An 18,360-nucleotide genomic window follows, 5' to 3' on the forward strand; every position below is an offset into this window, starting at 1 on the left:
AAATCCTGTCTGATGGTAGCTTACTCATTAACTTATAAGTCATTAATAGTCTCATTTACTACATTATAAATTTTTGTCTTCTATCTCATACATATGTATAATTTCAACATCCTTTAGGTTCAATTTGAATTTTCAAGGGATTAGCACTTCTACTACAACCTCGCTAAATAATTCGGAGGCAAGAAAAGGACAATAACTGATGTAAAAAAAAAGAAAGAAAGACATAACTAATGTACTAGTTTGGATCATGTTTTACGTACAAGTGAAAACTAAAATCCAATAGAAATATTATTTAAATAACATATACATTTTCATTTATTTATAATACGATCGATGATATAAATATATATTAGTTATGTCTTTCTTTCTTTTGTATACTTCAAAATCTATATATATCTAGTGAATGTCATATAGTAAATCTTGTAAGATGTATACTAAAATTTATATCTAGTGAATGTCATATAGTTAATCGTGTAAGATGGCATGTTTTAAGGTGTATACTTGAATGTATTGTTTAGCACATGGCTTAAGCTTATTGTAACCCATCATAACTATTTAGTACTACTATTTACGAAACCATTTAATTATATATTTTTCTGGACAGTAGTTTATCATCAAATGTTATAGAAAGTGTTAAACCTTACTGATATACTAACAACACGCCTTAGCATTCGTGGTCAAGCCCCGAAACGCATCACTTCACTGACACTATTGAGCCCGACTATCAGCCTTATTCAGCCCAAACCAACCCCGTCTCTACACGGTATCGAGTAGATTGTTTAGTGACCGAAGCTCTCTGAGTTATCAAAGAATGAAAACATAAAACGTTTGACCAAAAAAAAAAAACGTTGTTTAATTTGTTGAATCCCAAATCATCGTCGAGATAATAAAATGTCGGTCCATTCCCTCTCAACTAATTCGTGTCATCTCAAATAAATAAAAAGGACTATATAATATGTGGCGTTCAAACATTTGTATCTGTTATCTATCACTATCAAAAGCGACAGTAGTCCAAACGTTGGAGTAAAATCATTTATCTATATAACAGTTTTACCATTAATAATATATTTTTTTTGGATTAAATTACAATGAAATTTAATACGATATCGTCAGAAAAGACATGAATAGTACTATGAATAATAGTCTTCTTGATGAATTTTCTTAATATCCACACCACCCTGTTGATGCTTAAACTCGAAAATCGATCGGCAACTGTTCTGTTATATGGAAAAGCACGAGTAAAATAATAAAATATACCTAACTCATTGTGGTAAAGTTAAGGATCCCTTAATTTTTAGGTTACAAGGCTAAAGTTTTGAGCTTTTATTTCATTATGATTTCAATCAATGTTAGTAATTTTGAACGTGTAAATGAGTAGAATATTTAATCTTTCGTATAAATTTAAATTTCGAAGATTAGTTTGTGTAGTTCGGTTTGATTAGTTGGATTCACGGCCCATGCACTGTAATAGCCCACGCTAAACCTGATTCTTTTGACAACGGTCGTTTTGCTTTCATTGGTAAAAACATTTATGACCGTCCTACATTTGTATTTCTCTTAACTAAATGAACTTAAATTTTTTATAGATTTCTCTTTTGGCAAAATAGTTTTGTAATTTTTGAAAAATCTATTTACCTTTTACAAAACAAAATAGATGTCTCTTCGATCTTTTTTAGTGATGTAGCGCACAAACTACTCGCACGGAACAAATTATCTATGAATTGGTATGTTCAAATAATCAAATGTTTTTTTTAAAATAATATAAGCATAAAATATACCATATATCTTGATTTTCAATAACTTTTTTTTTGGCGGTGTCACATCAGCAACATAAACCAAATTAACTTTTCGACAATCACACGATGATAAAAATGAAAACACGAACAAATAAAAACTAAAAACCCGTAAAATCCAACAAGCCTTTACAAAAAATTATATGAAGGTTTTAAAACACAGTCGGTTTCGGTCAAAACCTGAACCATTGTCTGCATGACCCTCACTTTCATTTCCAAAGCCAAAATATAATCTGCCGTTTGTCTGAAAAGTCCATCCAAACCTTCTGATGTTTTGGTGTTCGGAACAAGCTCTTTCAACGTCCTGACTCGTCTATGAATGGCACGATACCGTCTTCTAGAAGCTTCTAGACTTTTCCTCGGTCGGATCATGATCTTCTTCACAAGTGCCCTTCGAGCCCTTTGTCTTCTCATTGAAACCCAAATGGATTCCTTTCTTTGTCCTTCTAATATTACACCCATATTGTAAATGAAAGAATGTTGTGTAGAAAAAGTGATAGACAACTACAAAAAAGATTATATATGTAATGTGATGCAGATACGAGACATGCACCCTTTGTTTATATAGACATAAGATAGAGGTTAGTGACCCTTTTATATATAACTTAAAAATGGAGATGATTACAGCTTCTGAGAAGGTTCTCTTTATCTCCCAAAAGAATTGGATGAGAATTGCACAAGTGTCCACAAGGGTGTTTTTTGCTTTGTTTTTAATGGATAATTAGGGTTTAGCTTATATTAGAGGACATGTCATCAAAAATACAACTCGATGCACATGCACTCACATGATTCTCATCACTACCCAACCCTCCTACATGCTTAATAACACCAACTTTCTTCCCATTCACATCACCTTAAACACCCTGTCTTATTCCTCTTTCTTGCACTTTATCAATTTATTTTTATTTTATTTTACTTTCGCAACTAATTAGTTCGAGTTTACCAAAGTCGGGCGGATTGAAACCTACAAAAGAAAAAGAAAAATGTCGGGGGGGATCAACGTAGAATGTAATCCTTATCTTATTATGCCATAATCTTTCTAGATTAAATGCTAATCTATTTAACCAGCATGCAGTCAGCGTTTTAAGAATTAAGAAGCTAGCGATTGAGATAGATATATTAGTCGATAAGATGAAATTATATAAAAAAATTCATATATATATATATATAAATATATATTATAGATTTTTGCATGATTTTTTTCCGCGTTTGCAAAAGTCAGAACAACTACCGAAATTAATTAGATCATCATTTAATATTTCTCCCAATCAGTGTTAATATGAGTATCGCTATAATGTACTATTTAGTTTGAATCGTTCACCATTGTCGACGGAGATGATAAAATATGAATATTTGGTTGTCATAATGCTTTTGCTTTTTATTAAGTCCTTATTATTTTCCAGCTGATATAAGCCGGCGCAACTAATTGAGAATTAACAATAAACTAACGAGATAAAGCCATTCCCGAGTAGTTTTAGTTTTTTGGACAAAGTAGATAACAATGTTGGATAATGGGATAAGGTCTTAATTTTAAAAGACAGAAGAACATGCAAATGATCTTCTATGTTCCTTTGAATTTGTGGACTTCATATTTAGGATTTCTTTTTATTTCCGTGAGTGGATTTTGTTGAAGCATCTTAAAGATTATGTTCTTTTCTCGTCATGTGTTTGTGTGTGTGAATTCTATTTTTTTTTTCTAGAAAAAAGAAAAAAAAAGAAAAAGAAAAAGAAAAGCAGATTCGTGGAGCGATGTAGATCAGACATCCTCGGAGACTATAATAGTAGATTCAATGCATCTCCCATCGCCGTCAACACGAAACATTGTACTTAAAAAATTCTCTTAATTGGACATATATATACGTCTCTCATAATTGATGAATTGATCGAATTAGCTTAACATTCGCATATAATTGATCAGTGTATATATATTGGTTTTTGAAGGTAACGTGAAAAGTACCTAACAAATTAAGGTAGGTTTATATAAATATAAAACTTAGCCTTGATGGAGAGTTTAGTGGTCGAATAGATCGCTTGTTAGTAGCACGTTGTAATGTATATAAGCTTAACGTGCATGCACATGTTCTTATATCCTCCCTAGTCCCTATTCGTCTAGAAACCCAACACATAAATATATCCCAATTCTGATATATATTTTTTTTAAAAACCAGAAATTTGCGGAAAATATGATGAACGAATAATTATTTGTATGTATAATTTATAGGGATGATATATGCGCTTAGTAACTATAATAGTGTACGTAGTATATAAGTAGAAAATGGTATATGTGTAATCTAATAAATAAACTAAAACAATAGAAGAAAATATCATATCGGCTGAATCAAATTTGAATGTTATGTATGTATGTTTTCCAAGAGTTTACAAATTACGATCCAGATATGTATACAGAAAAACATATCCAAAATTTAGAAAACAAGTAACGGACTAAATCAAAGCTGAAACTTTTGTGATAACAAAATATAGCAATGAGATTTACAGTTATGAGTTTAATTTAAAATAAAAGCACTGTATTTTATAGTACTAGAATTGAATTAAAATGAGTCCCGTAATTATTATAAAATTACCTCTGAGGTAAAAAAAAAAATAGTCAAAGTAACAAGGGGCAGGGGGAAAGAAAGAACAAGTTGGGCCTAAGTAACTAAATAAAGCCCATATACAAAGGTGAGCTTGAAATTGGCCCTTTAACGTTTAATCGTAATCTGATCCATAATAAACTGACACGTGGTTTGAAACGAGGATATACACAAATTAGGTCTCTCTCTCTCTCTTATACACAAATTTTTGTTGTTCCTTTGCGTCGGCGAAAAAAAGTCTGTATGAGAAAGATGAAGATTGGTGTGGTGATACAAGAAGATTCGTATTACATGTTTTGTGCGTGAACCTAATTCGAAAGGCTTTATTATGGACGAGATTTTGTGTGTGTTTTCTAGCTGTTGGATTAGATTCACGCACAAACTCGTAATCTGTCTTTTCGATTGATTTATTTGTTTTTTTTTTTTACTAGATCTGTCTTCCCAAATCGACTAATCCAATCTCTCTGCTGCGATATATTGGTTTTGATATGACGGTTTATAATGATTTTATACGCTTTCGATCTTGTTTTTAATTTGAGAATCGTAACCAAGATCTACCTTTCTACTTTCGGAAACTTTCCCTTTCCGTTTGACTCTCTCCCTCTTTCTCTCTCGTTTTGTATTTTTCCAAATTTGCTTTTTACTGTGTTTGGTATGAATCGATTAGAGAGCCATGGAATCACTCTTATCCCCAAAAACAGAAAGAAAAAAGTTATGTCTCTTGATACTTTATACCTGCCTTGGTACTTGATTTGTGTCGTGTTTATGTGTTATTTTCTTGAATCATATGACACTTTAACTTGTTTTATTGCTCCCATATTTTTTTCTTATGAAACAGGTGAAGAGAGAGAGACTACTCATCAGTTCTGCGATCTTCGTGTGTCTGTCGTGATTCAAGAAAGCAGAGCAAATCTTATATAGGATTATAAGATATCGTAAAATATCTCTGGATGATCTAGAGTTCTAAATGATCTGACACCAAATCAAACGTAATATTGATTTCATTTAAACTAATTTTAAGTTTAAAAATGCAATGAAAAAAGTGATAAAAATAATAAATAAATGAATAAATTTTTTTGTGAAATGTAATTTACTTGTAATAAGTAAATATGTTATAAAAATGATAACTAAATACATTTTTGGATTTAATAGTTGATTAAATTTTTTATTTTTAAAAAACTAATAGAAAAAACATTGATTCATAATATTTTTGGCATAAATACGTAAATAACAATGAGAAGTAATGGTATTTATTAAAAAAAAATGTACATGAACTCTATGAATACAACATTTCAGTTTTTTTGTAAGAGTATTTCTCTATTAATATATAGGGATTGATTTTGATCAACTATCACTATCTTTAAATGGTAGTCTTCTGATTTGTGTCTAACCAACAATTAGAAAATCAAGATATTTACTTCTAGATTTTGACTATTTTTCCATTGGAGTGCCTAACAAATAAGAGGATTAGCCAAGGAACCTAGTCGTCTCTTATTCAGTCAAAGGAATGATAATATTACTAGCTATAGATGTAAATTTGAGAAATTTATCCAGGATAACCTCCTTTTTATAAGAAACAACTATGATAACCCAATTAATTTTTTATTCCATAGATAACTCACATTTTGTGTCCAGATGTGTGACTATTAATTTTTCAAATTTTAAACTATTCTTTTTCTTTTTAATTATTTTATTTTCCATTTGATTTGTTTATTAAAAGATTTTCATTTTAAAATTTTGAAAATTAATTTAATTTAATATTTCCTTTTCTAAATTTTGTTAAATAATAATTATGAATATTTAATATTTTAAAGGATGATTTTTAAAATATTTATTAGTTATGTAGTTAAGAAGAAAAATGAATAATATGTAAAAGGGTAATATCGTAAAAATGTGTGCTGAAATTTTTTAGAAATCTTGATAGGTTACTTTGGTGATTTCTAATAAATTATAGGTTATGGTAGCAAATCTCCCAAATTTTATTAAACAAAATTATAGCAAAAAAATCTTAGGTATCATATGGTGCGTTAACAGTTATAGCATTGCTGCTAAACATTATTGGTAAGAAATCTCTGGGAGGTTATCTTCCTGATATTCACCAAAACATTATTGGTAAGAATAACAGAGTATCATTGATTCTTCATCTCTCGGGCTAACTAATTCAAAGATTTAAAACTAGAGAGTAATTAATACGTTCAGCGCAATATATATCTCTGGATTTCTATATCATACCCAATTAAAAGTAAGATTGATAAAAAAAAAAATTTTTAAAAAAATGAAGGGAATGGCATTGCACAGTTTATGTTACTCTTCTTACTACAAGGTGTGTCTTACGGCGATGTTGTTATCGGTGTACGGATCTACCGCATGGTATGAATGCTCCGTTCAAATAAACAGCACCATTTCCGTTAATCCTAACGGCGCCGGAAATTTCACAACGATCCAAAGTGCAATCGATTCCATCCCTCTTTATAACCAAAACTGGATCCTAATCCTCATAGTAAACGGCACTTACAAGTACAGTTTTAGTTTCATATTTTCATATTATTGATCTTGTCACATTTCCCTTACTAATATATAGACACGGTTTAACAAAATTTTAATGTGAATTTTACCAATCACAAAATATTGTAGCGAGAAAGTGATGATACCATATAATAAAGGATACGTATATTTGCAAGGCGGAGGAATTGAAAAGACGATAATAGCTTACAACGATCATCAGTTCACCGATTCTAGCTCCACTTTCACGGCCTTTCATCATCTCAGGAATCACTTTCAGAGTACGTCGTCTCTTAATTAATTCATTTATCTATATTTCCCCCACACTGATGACATATCATAAACACTGTATATATAATTTAGAATTTATGGATAAGTATGTATAATATTAATATCGTTATTCTCTGTGTAGAATACGTATAACATCGAATCTATAGACACACCAATTAAACCAGCGGTAGCTGCGAGATTGCTTGGAGACAAGTACGTAGTGCTCGACTCTAGTTTTGATGGTTTCCAAGATACACTGTACGACTGTTTAGGTAGACATTACTACAAAAGATGTGTTATCACCGGTGGCATTGACTTCATTTTTGGCTATGCCCGATCCCTTTACGAGGTATCTATCTACATATAATAATCGTTTTAATTGTCAGTAATTCGTTCGTGGTATAAAAAATACACGCGTCACGTGCGTGGTGTCTAACTAAAGTTAATAATGGTTCAATGTAATAATTAAGGGGTGCACGTTGAATATGACGGTGGGAATCTATGCACCAGACAGAGCGTACGGTACGATAACAGCGCAAGGAAACCAGTTACCGACGGATGAGGGAGGATTCGTGTTCAATGACTGCACCGTTACGGGAAACGGCAAGGCTTTACTGGGACGAGCATGGGAACCTTACGCACGTGTCATCTTTTACCGTTCCGAGTTGAGCGACGTAATTTTGCCAATTGGTTGGGATGCTTGGAAAGCAAAAGACCAAGAGTACGTAAAATCTCTCAAATCTTCTTTTTTTTTTTGTTTTTTTTTCTTTACTTATGCACGTTTTTTTACATTTTATGATATTCAAAATTTATGTATTAACTATTAACTAAAAAAACACAACAATGTAATATCATAGGGGCCATACAACATTTGTGGAGTATGGTTGCATTGGAGCCGGGGCAAACACGTCACAGAGAGTGCCATGGCTCAAGAAGGAGAGTGAAGAATACGTTCTTAACCTCACCAGTCGTTCCTTTATCAACCAAGATGGTTGGCTTGATAGGCTCCCTATGAAATTTTAGAACTGATTGTAATACGGATTAGCTAGTCCAATATTCTATGGTAGATTAAAAACCGTAGTCTAAATTGTGTAACTTTGTGTGTTCATCATCATCATCATCATCATCATCATCTATCAATCGATAGAAAAGTTAGCTGATGAGAGATGATAAATATAGTCTACTTTTAAATGATAAATAGCAGCAATCCTTGAGATTCTTATTTAAATTTTATTCTTAAAATCACTAACTATATCAAGATGATATCATACATTTATTAGTGTGTAACGACCTTGTTTGTGTACGGATCAGCTGCAGCCGAAGAGTTAACTTACACAATAATAATGATGTTCTTAATTAACCGTGGCGGAATTTTTACTACGGTCGGTCAATGCGAAACAGATTAAGTAGATTTCTTTAATATATTGGGCTATAAGGCCCATTAAGTCCAATTAGTTTGGTAAAATAATTTGAGGCCCCTTTTGTTCTTCTCTCACTCAAAGTTACGAGTTGAGAGACCAAACCAAACCAAACCAAACCAGTCGTATAATAAAATCGGAAAAACCTTTTCTCAGTTTTCTTCAACTTCAGAATTATAAATTCCCGAACCAAATCTGTTTCCCTCTCTTGATCTCGTCTTTTGCATATTCCTCAGACTGCTACTCTAATTCGTGAATCTCACCAAACTGTTGGCTTGCTAATCTCCGCCCTTAGTTTAAGAGTTTTCTTTTCTTGCGCGCCAACTGTTCGTTAAATTGCCTGAACCAGTTTCTTCAAGCCTATAGAAGCCCTAGTTTGTTTTCTTCTTTCAGGTTTGCAAGTTAGGTTCTTCCAACAACCCTAAAAAGTTGTTTTGGGGTTTATTCGAATCTGCTCAAGAATGGCTACTAGTACTAACGGGAACAATAAGAGAAGAGATGTCGCTTTATCGTCGCTGGCTCCTCGCAAAATCAACGTTCAGAAGTTCTCAGAGGCTAGAGCAGCGGAGCTCGAGTCTCTTCACTCCATTGTATCTGATCGTTTGAACAAGGACTTTCGATCAAAGAGGAACAAGAGGAGAAGGACCAATTCTTACAATAACCAACCTGCAAAGAGACGTTATATAAAGAGGCAAAACTCAGAGTCATTGATTGGCCGATCAAGTGGAGGAGACCACCATGAAACGACGATCACTAGACGAGTTAAGAGGAGAATTGAACTTAAAGGGAACCCTGTATCTGGTTTTTCTGCTTCTGGTGATGGAACAAAGAGGCTCAGAACACATGTTTGGCATGCTAAACGGTTTACTATGACTAAGCTTTGGGGTTTTCATCTTCCTCTTGGTTTACATGGAAGGTTTATTTCTGATTTTCTAGTGTAAAGAGTACGGAAAAGTTTCCACCTTTTTTTGTAAATTTTAAGCTTGGTTTTTTTCATGGTTTTAGAGGAAGGGGATCTAGGGATGTCTTGAAGCAGTCTAGGGAAGGTGTTCTTGTCCATGATGCAAGCTATCTCATTGCCGTGCAATTGGAGGGTCCAGAGGCAGGCATTTACCTTTTTTCCTAACATTCTTCTTAAAATTTTGTTCTAACTTGGTTGTAATTTGGTATATCTCTTTTGGCTTTGAATTTCTCAGAGCTCACTCTTGTCGATTTTAAACATGTTACTGGAGCCTTCTCCGTCCTCTCATTCCAAGGAAGTTTTCGACTCTATTCTCACAGGCCGTAGTTATGAAAACGCCATGGTAGTGAATCTATAAATCTTACTTTTATTTTTAACTGGAAACTACAACTTAAGCAGGGTGTAACCGTAACTTTTTTTTTTTGTTTTCTTCAGCTTTATAATGTTAATCCACCAGTTTCCCAAGCGATTGCCCCTGTAATTTATATGTGGAGACCTTCTGAGTTACCTAAGAGAAGTGACGAGGAGGAAGATGGTGACTGTATAGGAACTGATGGTGCAGTCTCCAATTGTGATCATGTAGACTTTCGGAAACTTTGGGTGTGGATCCATGCTTCTTCCTTCAGTGAAGGATATGCTTCTCTTCAAGTAGCTTGTCAAAAACAGGTAGTTATTTTCTTGTATTTGAGGTTGTTTTCAGGTGTCTCCAGCTTACGTTTTTCCTTAGTAGTTTGCATAATGCTTTACATATTCTTGTGGAGATATTTACGCCTAAAAATTCCTTCATTCAGATGAACGAGACAGGTGTTTCAGTTGATTGTGTTTCACTCGAGGGTCATCTTGCAAAACTTGAGATTTTTGGTCCAAAAGCATCTCATCTTCTTCAAAAGACCCTACGTCCTGCTACAAGGTGAGCCATCTGAGGAAATATAGAATGGTTTTCAAGAACGAAAATGAACAAAGGAATAACTTATCTCAAGTAATTTTTTTTGTTTGTCTTTGCAGTAGCTCAGAGGAGCCCTCTATTTTAAGAAAGTGTTCAATGGAAAATGCTGAAGTTAAATTCGTTACTGATCTTTACAAAGAAGAGACCATATCGTCTTGCGCTGTTTTAGCGCAGTTTGTCATGGATCCGCGGTTAATCCCTAATAGTCCATGTGATGATAGTACAGTGTCAGTTGAAACGGCCAAAACTGAGCCTACCAATTCACTTGAAATAACAACTAAAACTGGTGCTGAAATTTTTACTGAAGTTTTCAAGCGCCTCTGGGATGCTAACAGTGATCTGACCCCTCCAGAAGAAGAGAATGTGTTGTGTTGGGAAAAGCATCAAAATCGTATGGATTCTCTTTGCCTCGAGAACCCAGCTGCTGAGGTTCCAAAGGTATCTAGTAGGGCAAGGAGTTCGAGGTCTTGTCCTTTACTGCTTCTCAAACATAAAAAACTCGGGAATGCACCAACCGGGTAATCTGCACTTTGGTTAATCGGTCTGTGACTTTCTTTAAAATCAAAGTCCTCAATGATCCACACTTAATCATTATCATTCTCTTTCAGATGGTCTCTAATACTCCCCCTTAGTTGGATAAAAGTCTTCTGGAATGCCTTCCTCTCAAAAGGAGCTCATGCAATAGGTCAGAGGGAGAAACGCTGGGTTTCTTGTGATGTATATTTCCACTCTCATAAACTTTTATCCCCCTATTGTTAAGATTCTCTTGCTATGTTAACTTAGTAAACCGAAAATTTGAAAAATGTCTGAAATTTGTCATTTTTATTTGCAGGTTGGTTTGCCCTTTTTCCCATCAGATTTTCCTGACTGTAAAGCATATTCAACTTTTACACTGAGTGAGGCTGCAGACATGGAGGAAAAGGCACAACGACGTCCTCCTGCCATAAGACCTTTCAAAATTCCTATTCCACCTCCATGGAATAGTATCCATGTCACGCGTTCTATTGTTGAGAGTTCCAGTCAAAATCTTACAAGCAATGATGAGACGAACGGAACCGAGATTTCCAGTTCTGGTGGTAATCTATTTGATGGAATTGTGGCAAGAACATCAGATTCGCTGACGACTTTGCTCCAAACTTTCAGAAGTGACAACTTGCTTTTATTTCCTCACAATGCTTCAAAACCAAGCACAGACGCCATTAAGAAGACACTTCAAGAAGATGAAACAAAAGTAAGAGCTGAGATCCATCAGAAGAGTAATAAACTGTGCCTCGTCAGAGTTCTTCTACATGCTTTCAAGGAAGGGTCTTTTGAAGAAGGCGCGGTTGTATGTGCACCATCTCTTGCAGACATATCATTGCTAAAATCCAGGTAACATCTTCAAGAAATCATGTTCAACAAACTGTGATCAAATGAAACTATTTTCACTTTGGGATCACATTAAGAGTATATTGCATTATGTTTTGCAGCTGCAGTGAAGGAGAAGAAGGGCGTGTTACTATCCCTCAATCTTCTGTAAGTTCTTACTTCCAAGAACAACCTTCTGGAACCTGGGAACTAAATGTCCCTGAAGACGACACTCTTACAAAGCAATCTCATAGATTGCCAATCGGGTTTACAACGACAGGATTTGTCCGTGGGAGGTAATAAAAAAACCGCTTTCAGAAATCATTAATTACAATTCAGCAGAGGGTGAATATGGTTTCTGAGCTCTTACACTTGTCTTCATATGCAGTAAAAAGCAGAAGGCGGAAGCTTTCTGTGATGCAGTGTTGTTAGGGAGACTGAGAGACGAGCAATGGAGAAACAAAGATGTAAAACGGAGGAAGAAGGAGACTTATGTTTTGGTTAGAAACCTAAGATCTTGTGCTTTTAGACTCGCACTTGCTACCATTGTTTTAGAGCAACAAGAGTCTAGTAGTGATGTCTACTGCTTTTAAAAACGCATTCACCAGCAAGCACTGTTGTTTTTGTGAATTTTGGATGTAATTTGTCAATGGTTTCTCTAAAGTCAATTTAAAAGAAGCTAAACTTAGATAATAGTTGAGTTTTATTTTGGTTTAGATAAATCAATAAAATCGCAAGTAGCTTCAAAACGTCGTCGTTTTAATACTCACAGTTCTTTTTTTATTTAACCGAACCACACATTATATTATAGGTTCGGCGGTACGGAACTAAATAGAACTCTCTTTCTCTTATCTTTACCGGCGCCGGAGAAAATTTACCGATCAATATAATCTCGACTACTGCGACTGAGTTTGATTAAACGACTTAATCAGGGTTTAAGATGGAGAGACGTGTCGCAAACGCCTATCCTGGTCCTGCACCACCAGTTCCGTACTACCATAACAACTACAACAACCCTCATCATCATCAGATTCATCCGCCGCCGCCGCCGCAGCACCACCATGTCACCGCCGTTGGATTTCACCAATACCCTCAAAACGACAACAGAGATCAGCCTTTCCGTCAGCCGCATTTTGATAATTATTCCGGCCAACAACAACAGAACATGATCGTTGATCAGAATAATAACGCTCCTCCGCCGTTTCCATCTAGTCCTTGCGGTGGCAGCTTAAGGAAGAGACGGTCTCAATCAGCTACAGGTTATCTCCAATTTAATTTGTTTTTTTTTTCTGCTTCATATCGACAAAAGGTGTAAACTTTGGTGATTCATCGTTAAAGTCTTTGAACTCGCTTTTGGTACTTTCTTGGTTTGTTCGAGCTTCTGATTTTTTTTAAATTCTTGTTTGTATACATGAAGATACTGCTGATGGTAGTATTGCCAAGCTATATGTTGCGCCGGTCTCAAAGACAGCAACTGAATATGATGTGAGTGTCTTGGTTTACTCTTTTACGGTTTTATGAAATGTCTCCTTTGAGATTCTGTGTGCACGTAAATTGACTTGTGACAATCTGTGTGTTTACATCAGATCCGTCAGGTGTTTGAAAAATATGGTAATGTCACTGAGATCATTCTACCCAAAGATAAGATGACTGGTGATAGAGCAGGTAATTTCATTTTTTTTGTTTTGTTTTCCCAATTACTTGAAAAACATATCTTTTTCACTGCCTTTCATTCACATTCTTTCTTATGAGGTTTAGCAGTTTGCTTATAACTTTTGTTTCTATGTATCTTTGCAGCTTACTGTTTTGTTAAGTACAAAAAGTCAGAAGAGGGTAATGCGGCTATTGCAGCTTTAGCTGAGCAGTTTACCTTTCCTGGAGTGAGTTCTTAACTTCTGCAATGTTTTGTTTAAACGTTTCCTCGCTGATGATATGGGATTCTTTTCAAACATTTATTTCGTTTTTCAGGAAATGCTTCCAGTCAAGGTCCGATATGCTGACGCCGAACGGGAACGGATTGGTAAGAGTAGGTGTCCATACTTCTAGGAACATAGATTTAGATAGAACGTAAAACTCTGAAGACAACATGGTAGTGTATTATGGGAACCTTTGAAACAGAATATATCTTACATTAATTAGTATTTGGTTATCATGCCTTCGACTGCTTCTCCTTCACCTCCTTTTCTTAGCTTATAAGATCAAGTTTTACGAGTTTCTGAGTAGGAAAGATGCTCTCTTATTTTTTCTCATCTGTGTATTCTCGTTTCATCTGGACTTTAGGTTTTGCCACGGTACAACTTCCAGATAATCCTAAACTATATGTTAGATGCCTCAACAAACAAACTACAAAAATGGAAGTCCATGAGGTATGCAGGACTCCTTTTCGGCTTTAACTTTCAGTTAATCTGAATTCCTTTGTCACTGACAATTGACAGAACCATGTGCAGATTGTTTTTTTACCTCCGTTTGTAGTTGCATTTCTTACTTTGTTGTGAATAATTTCTCAAAGTGTCCTCTTCTCAGGTCTTCTCTAGGTATGGAGTCATTGAAGATATTTATATGGCACTTGACGACATGAAGATTTGTCGTGGTATGTCTGTTGCCCCTGCATATTTTGCACTCTAAATCACGCTTGTTTCAGAGATAGTCTGTTGCCCCTGCATATTTTGGTTCTTGACTCTGAATCACGCTTGTTTCAGAGATCCTAGTTTAAACTTCTCAGATTTTGTAGGAAACATGATGTGACAGCCTTAGATTGTTCTTTTCTAACCAATGCCTAAGAGTGATATTTTGAATAGCATGAACCTGATTTGATTATATAACTAACTTATTTGCTCTCTGTAGGGTATGCATTTGTTCAGTTTTCTTGTAGAGATATGGCACTAGCGGCAATCAAAGGTCTAAATGGAGTCTTTACCATGCGGGTAGTTCAGATAGTATTTTTTGTTGTATGTCAATGGCTTTGGCGTCCAATGTTCCATGCTTCATGCGTCCAATGTTTTTTTTGTCTTCCTTCAGGGTTCTGATCAGCCTCTGACTGTTAGATTTGCAGATCCTAAAAAACCAAGGTTTTACCTATTCCTTTTCTACATTATTTGTTTGAGTATTTGCATGATTTTGTTTTCAATTCCAAACTCATTCTCTTGGTTCTTACACTTTGATCTTACCCCATCACTTATACCTGGATTGTTTCGTGTCTTCAGGTCTACCTTCAATACTCCACCTGTAACGCAACACTACGACCCGAATTGGCACCCACAACCATATTCCCAATGGGAAAACAAGGAACCTGCAGCCCCTAGAGTCGTTCAGCATCATGATTTTGCTTCACAGCCAAATCACTTTCCGCACCAAAATACTCAAGCAGTATCCGAGGTTCAAAAACCACTGCATCGAGATATTCCACCTCAAAATTTTGAAAAGCATCAGAAATCTGAGACTGCCAGCGCTAAGGTACTCCTTGATTAGGATCTGCTAATGGTATCTCTTGAAATCCGAAACTAAGAGTTTTTTTTTTTTGTACGGTTTAGGTTTCATAAAACTTGTATATACATCTGCTTGATCTTATATCGGTAACTACTTTTTTGTAGACTAGAAGTGATGGTCAGAAGATTTGTAGTCAATCAAATGCATTACCTGAAGATCAAAATACAGTGAGCTCTGAGNACCAAGGTTTTACCTATTCCTTTTCTACATTATTTGTTTGAGTATTTGCATGATTTTGTTTTCAATTCCAAACTCATTCTCTTGGTTCTTACACTTTGATCTTACCCCATCACTTATACCTGGATTGTTTCGTGTCTTCAGGTCTACCTTCAATACTCCACCTGTAACGCAACACTACGACCCGAATTGGCACCCACAACCATATTCCCAATGGGAAAACAAGGAACCTGCAGCCCCTAGAGTCGTTCAGCATCATGATTTTGCTTCACAGCCAAATCACTTTCCGCACCAAAATACTCAAGCAGTATCCGAGGTTCAAAAACAACTGCATCGAGATATTCCACCTCAAAATTTTGAAAAGCATCAGAAATCTGAGACTGCCAGCGCTAAGGTACTCCTTGATTAGGATCTGCTAATGGTATCTCTTGAAATCCGAAACTAAGAGTTTTTTTTTTTTGTACGGTTTAGGTTTCATAAAACTTGTATATACATCTGCTTGATCTTATATCGGTAACTACTTTTTTGTAGACTAGAAGTGATGGTCAGAAGATTTGTAGTCAATCAAATGCATTACCTGAAGATCAAAATACAGTGAGCTCTGAGTGTGACTGGAGTGAACACACATGTCCAGATGGGAATAAATACTACTTCCATTGCGTCAGTTGCGAAAGCACGGTAAGTGTTTCCCTCTTTCAATATGTACTCCTCAGAAGCCAAATCTACTATTACTGAATATATGGATGAACACACACAGTGGGAGAAACCGGACGAATACTCCATGTTTGAGAGATGGTTTGAAGAGCAAACAAGGGATCAAGATAAAAAACTTGTATCTCCCCCGTTAAACAATGAGAGCCAAGAAGCAATGGAGCAAGTTCAGTCTGATGAAGTGTTGCAACAGAATACTAAACTCCAACAAGCATCCTTATCCATAGCGGTAAGAAGAGATAATTTCTGTAATTTGTCGTATTTGACACACTGCGAGTTCCGTTTTCTGATACAGTCTCTTATAAGAAGAGTCAAGTCCAATATTTTTCGGTGCTGTGTGTTTGCAGGATGAGGAGAGCAGTTTAGTATATTCAGTAACAACACTGGCTGTGGAAACTACTTGTTCATAAAAGGTCTCAGGTAATGAACAGATGAATCTTTTTTAGTGATGCAGTAGAGGTTGATTTGGTTCTTAAAGCTTTGTGTGATGATGCAGTGTTGTTTAGGGAGACTAAGAGATGATGAGCGAGAGAGAAAGAAGGAGATATATATATACATGGTTTAGTTAGAAACCAAAGATCTTGTGGTTTTAGAATGCAGACAGTAAAAAAGTTGGTTTCTGAACTCAAATGTTTCTTTAGAAACTTAAGAATTGGAAAGAAAAATAATCAAAAAAATTGATTCTGTTTGGTATATAAAAAAAACCTTTTTTCACCTGATCCATGGTAGAATCCATTTCAGTTCAATTGTATTATTTACATAAATCCAAAAATTGCCGGGAAATTTTTAAAATTTCCTTTGTTAGTCACATTCTATAAATTGAGTTACTAGTAATGTGATTGGTATAATAACAATTGAAACTCCAAGTGCCTCTCTGTGAGCGAGAGAGTTATGTCGTGAGTCATCAAAATCAACTCCACACACTTACGTGGAATGATATGATTTGTTTAGATTTTTAGAAGTTATTCAAATTTAATAAATAATCAAAAATGTTAATTTACCTAATTATTTTATTTTGGGACTTATTTCCTAAACAAGACATCTTCTTCTACAATCTTCAAATCTCTCTTCAGTGTGACTTGGGGGTTCGAGTTGATCATTCTTCGTCCGTCATCATCATTATCTTAGTCGTCTCTAATTTCAAGCTTGCTTGCGGTAAGTTGTTTCTAGTTAGGGATTTAATCTCATCCCTCTTAGTTTTTTCCCCGGAACAGATTAGGGTTTTTGTTACAATTGGGCCGCACAACAACTATGGGTTTGTTGAGGATTGAGAGAATATGTGATTTGCCAGACGATTTGCTGTTGAGGATCTTACTCCTCCTCCCGCCAAAAGATGCAGTGGCCACTGGGATCTTGTCTAAACGATGGCGTTACCTCTGGAAGATGCTCCATAAACTCACCTTCAAAGAAGACGACGACCAAGGGAGCGAGGAGAGCTTTGTGTGGTTTGTTGACAAGACACTGCAACACCATAATGCTAGTAAGCCTTGTTGTCGAACTGTGTCCACGATGTCCTCCTGTAGTTGATGTCAGAAAGTGGGTTGACAAGGCAGTTAACCACGGTGTGAAAGATTTAGTTTTCAAGCTCCTCTGGACAGGAGAAGGAGAGCCCACAAGCTTACCTGAGAGCCTCTACACATGCGACTCTCTCGTTTCGTTAACTCTATCAAACGAGATTCTAGTCGACGTTTCTTTCCCGGCTAGCCTACCATCTCTCTCATATCTGAAGCTTGTCAGCGTGTTCTACAAAGACGAAGAATCTCTTGTTAGGCTTTTGTCAAGTTCCCCTGTTCTCCAAGAACTCCGGGTTGAAAGAGGTTATAAGGATGATGGCTTGACAAACTTTGTCGTGAAAGTGCCTTCCTTGAAAAAATTTGTTTATGAGACCCCCGAAAGATCGACCATGGATATGCCCCCGGAAGAGGGAGAAGAACATCACATTGGGTCGTTGGTGATAGATTCACCTGGATTAACAGGTTTAAAAATAACTGACTATAGGGGTCGGTGGGGAGACTATTGTACTTTGATGGATAATTTTATTTGCCTTGAGACCGTAGCCAGCACCGCAGTTGCTAACCATGATAATGAAAAGTTTCTACGATGTTTTTCTTCTGCCAGACGTCTCAACTTGTATTTATCCGAATCAATGGTATATCCC

The 18,360-nt window shown here is 35.5% G+C and overlaps 3 protein-coding genes and 2 pseudogenes across 3 annotated transcripts; 4 read left to right on the forward strand and 1 right to left on the reverse strand.

Annotated features, from left to right (window-relative positions):
• Window positions 1,763–2,447, reverse strand: LOC104783317 (transcription factor UPBEAT1-like). Its single transcript, XM_010508460.2, has one exon. It carries the CDS (start codon window positions 2,253–2,255, stop codon window positions 1,923–1,925), a length of 333 nt encoding a protein of 110 aa, XP_010506762.1. The 5' UTR covers window positions 2,256–2,447; the 3' UTR covers window positions 1,763–1,922.
• Window positions 6,415–8,351, forward strand: LOC104783318 (annotated as a pseudogene).
• Window positions 8,685–12,498, forward strand: LOC104783319 (ribonucleases P/MRP protein subunit POP1-like). The gene is made up of 10 exons (XM_010508462.2): window positions 8,685–9,490; window positions 9,580–9,676; window positions 9,771–9,878; window positions 9,971–10,201; window positions 10,327–10,445; window positions 10,541–10,999; window positions 11,090–11,198; window positions 11,314–11,852; window positions 11,951–12,124; window positions 12,217–12,498. Exons 1-10 carry the CDS (start codon window positions 9,036–9,038, stop codon window positions 12,419–12,421), a joined length of 2,496 nt encoding a protein of 831 aa, XP_010506764.1. The 5' UTR covers window positions 8,685–9,035; the 3' UTR covers window positions 12,422–12,498.
• On the forward strand, window positions 12,641–16,916 carry LOC104783320 (flowering time control protein FCA-like). The gene is made up of 14 exons (XM_010508463.2): window positions 12,641–13,087; window positions 13,246–13,313; window positions 13,415–13,493; window positions 13,626–13,708; window positions 13,797–13,848; window positions 14,109–14,194; window positions 14,352–14,418; window positions 14,673–14,752; window positions 14,847–14,896; window positions 15,032–15,281; window positions 16,023–16,169; window positions 16,249–16,431; window positions 16,550–16,622; window positions 16,699–16,916. Exons 1-13 carry the CDS (start codon window positions 12,769–12,771, stop codon window positions 16,610–16,612), a joined length of 1,527 nt encoding a protein of 508 aa, XP_010506765.1. The 5' UTR covers window positions 12,641–12,768; the 3' UTR covers window positions 16,613–16,622; window positions 16,699–16,916.
• Window positions 17,287–18,360, forward strand: part of LOC104783321 — a 2,073-nt pseudogene continuing 999 nt past the window's right edge.

The sequence above is a fragment of the Camelina sativa genome, chromosome 4 (assembly GCF_000633955.1).
Source record: "Camelina sativa cultivar DH55 chromosome 4, Cs, whole genome shotgun sequence".
Classification (NCBI taxonomy): domain Eukaryota; kingdom Viridiplantae; phylum Streptophyta; class Magnoliopsida; order Brassicales; family Brassicaceae; genus Camelina; species Camelina sativa.